The sequence below is a fragment of the Pygoscelis adeliae genome, unplaced genomic scaffold, assembly GCF_000699105.1.
Source record: "Pygoscelis adeliae isolate BGI_AS28 unplaced genomic scaffold, ASM69910v1 Scaffold75, whole genome shotgun sequence".
In the NCBI taxonomy this organism is placed as follows: domain Eukaryota; kingdom Metazoa; phylum Chordata; class Aves; order Sphenisciformes; family Spheniscidae; genus Pygoscelis; species Pygoscelis adeliae.
Genome location: NW_008824772.1, coordinates 1,743,453 through 1,746,716, shown reverse-complemented (window position 1 = coordinate 1,746,716; position 3,264 = coordinate 1,743,453). Strand labels below are relative to the sequence as shown.

General features: G+C 35.4%; 1 protein-coding gene across 1 annotated transcript in view; it reads left to right on the top strand.

The window, feature by feature from the left end:
- PSMD12 (proteasome (prosome, macropain) 26S subunit, non-ATPase, 12) overlaps window positions 1-3,055 on the top strand; it is an 8,964-nt gene extending 5,909 nt beyond the window's left edge. Inside the window, exons 8-11 of the mRNA XM_009323776.1 lie at window positions 19-131; window positions 504-678; window positions 1,193-1,270; window positions 2,612-3,055. Coding sequence (XP_009322051.1) covers window positions 19-131; window positions 504-678; window positions 1,193-1,270; window positions 2,612-2,821 — 576 coding nt within the window. The 3' untranslated portion in view covers window positions 2,822-3,055. The remainder of the gene's footprint in view (window positions 1-18; window positions 132-503; window positions 679-1,192; window positions 1,271-2,611) is intronic.
- The last annotated feature ends 209 nt before the right edge of the window (window positions 3,056-3,264 follow it).

The following is a 3,264-nucleotide window of genomic DNA, read 5'->3' as shown; positions in this document are numbered from 1 at the left end:
CTCTTTCCTCTTAAACAGGCACTGAAGAGCGTTGTTCTTTATGTTATTCTTTCACCTTATGACAATGAACAATCTGATTTGGTGCACAGAATTAGTAGTGACAAAAAGCTAGAAGAAATCCCGAAGTATAAGTAAGTATTCTTTCTAATAAACAATTCTTAGGTAAAAAACCAGTGTCTCTCTCAAACTAGCTGTGCAAGTGAAATCTGTTTACGGAGAGTGCTGTAAGCATCTCAGAATTTAATGCTGTATGAAAAATACTGCAAAGTGCAAGTTATACATTAAAATAAATGTCTCTTTATAAGAGGAAGATCTTTATTAGAAACACAGCCTGACTTGAGCTGCCCTTGGTAGCTTGAAGTATTACAGAGTATGTTCATGAAGAACAATGCATACTAATGGTAATAAAATTAAAACATTTAGAATTATTTCTTTGATCTATTTAAGTATGAAATGAGCCTTATTAACACAGGATTGTAAATCAACTTTACTAAACCACTTAGAGACCTCCTAAAACTATTTACCACCATGGAATTGATGCGATGGACTGCCCTAGTTGAAGAATACGGGAAAGAATTGAGAGAAGGATCCCTTGACAGTCCTGCAACAGATGTTTTTGGCTGTACAGAGGAAGGTGAAAAGAGATGGAAAGATTTAAAGAACAGAGTTGTGGAACATGTAAGTATGGCTGTCTTTAAGCATTAGCTATGTAAATGTGCCTCAACTGAAAATGCCTTTCGCTTCCCATATGTTAGTTACAAAAAGAAACAAAAAAGTATGTAGTAAAGCAGCAGATAAGTTGCCTTTTCCATTGTGTTATATTTTCAGCGTTTTATTTGCTCATGTATCTTTATTATAGATAGGTATTGGGCAGAGTTGCCAGAAAAAAGAGCATATTGCACTCAAATTGTGAGATTTAGCATTCATATTTCAAGAGAGCAGAAACTTGAAAGTTTTGCTTTGTATTAAATTCATAATTAGTTGATTTCATTACTTAATAATTTGTCATGTAGAGACTTTTATACCTTTTACAAGCAGAAGAACTGTTCACGACTCCCTCATGTACCTTATGCTGGACTGCCGTTAGAGCACTACAGCTCCTAATCCGCTTTTAACATTGACTTTTATATTTTTGCAGCCTGCTTCAATTATTTTTGCACATAACCCTCTACTCTGAACACTTTTATTCCAGAATATTAGAATAATGGCTAAATATTATACCAGAATTACAATGAAGAGAATGGCACAGCTCCTGGATCTGTCCGTTGATGTAAGTGTTGCTTTGCTTACCCTTCTTTCATAAAGGGCGTGGAAGTATATGCGTGCACGTGTTTGTGGCAAAAATGTAAGTATTCAGCAGAGTAGCGTTCTCTGAGTTCTCTTTTTAGCTTAAAAAGCTCTGTAAGTGATGCCATAGATCTCATTGCATTGTTTTACAGGCAATGCAGAAAGACAGCATTGTAGAAATACTCTGCTTGGTGCAAAATTCTCAGGGTTTACACTTGTGTGTTTATGAATGTTCATGGATACAGTTTCTATTGTTGTATCTCTGTATTATCCTTGCAGCTCTCCTGGCTTCATCCTTAGTCTCGTTCTCCTGTTTGTGTTACCAGTGCTTTTCAGCTCTTACAGGAAGAACAAAGTGTGCTGTAGTGATAGACAGGGAGCATTAATGGAACTTTAGTTCATTGGGGTTTTTTTGTGAAAAGTAGTGTAAAAGTCTGCTGGGAGTAATAGTATTAATCCGAATATTTGTTGCTTTACTAGTCAATATGAAGACCTGAGTGTATTTTCATGCCTTTATGGGAGTTAGAAAACTGGTTTTTTAATCCAGGCAGAACTCAGTTTCATGATGCATGTGCCCATAAGGCAAAAGCTGCTCTTAAAATTCATTTATATTCAAGGTCTCATGTAAATGCTGGAGCTTCTTGTCTTGTGTTTCAGTGTTAAAAAGTTCTTGTCAATGAGTGATTAAAACTGACTGAAGATACAGGATTTCTCACCTTTAAATATCCCTGTTTATAGATGGTTGTACTTTGGGAACGTGGGGTGGAGTAGTCTTCCTGTCATCCCCCTTTGTGTTTTCAAGAGCTTTCCAAAGAGATTCATACATCATAGCATATTGGTATTTTGAGTGCAAATGAAAAGCTTTACCCTACTGTCTTTTAATTACCCTACTGTCTTTTAATTAAATCTGCTCTTTTCCACAAACCCAGAATAAACCTTCTTTGACAGTGGTCAGTAATTCACACGGATTTTCCTATGCCTTGCTTGTCAGATGGCTTGTTCTGACATCTGTGTAGCCAAGTACTCCAAAGTGTAAAAGTCTTTTGGTGTAGTATATTAAACTTTTAATTTCATGAAACATAATCAGATACAGATCAAATGAAAAAAAAAAGTTTTTTAATAGATTGTGCTAGTACCTTGCAGTGCCAATGTGTAATATTAAAGCATTGTGCATTTTTTTAAGTACAATATTACTACAGCTGTATTTCTGTTAAGTATAAAGAAAATCTTGTTCCCTGTGCTTTTATGCTGTTGGGGAGGAATTCTGTTTTTTTGTAGATAAAAAATTGCTATTTTCTTGACTCAGTGCTGTTTGTCTTTACAGGAATCGGAGGAGTTCCTGTCTAACCTAGTAGTTAATAAGACCATCTTTGCTAAAGTAGACAGGCTGGCAGGAATTATCAATTTTCAGAGGCCTAAGGACCCAAACAATATACTCAATGACTGGTCTCACAAGCTCAACTCACTAATGGCCCTAGTTAACAAAACCACACATCTCATTGCCAAAGAGGAGATGATACATAACCTGCAGTAAGGTGCCTCAATAATCTCAGTGCTTTTAAAGAAGGCATTAAATCTTCATAATAGAGACTATTATTACAGTGTGTGTATATGGTTTGTTTTCTCCCTGTCAAGCCTTCCTGGTCTAAAATTTAGAACATAATTCTGAAATTCCTGTTGACAATTAAGTTCCCTTGATTATTCATTCAGTTGTTAAATGTTTTTGCTACAATTGGTGAAAGAACATAATAAAACTGTACTGCCTGTATAATAGTAGTCTTGTGATTTCTTCTTTTCCATGTATACTTTTATCCACCTAACACCTAATTCTGTGGTTATTTCCTTACAGGACTTTTTGAGGGTGCGATTGAGAGGATATACTGTAAATAATAAAATCCTACAGTTTTACAGTAGCATGCATTGAGGTAACATAATATTGTAACGTTAGGTCAAGATACTGTTTGACCAAAATTCTGG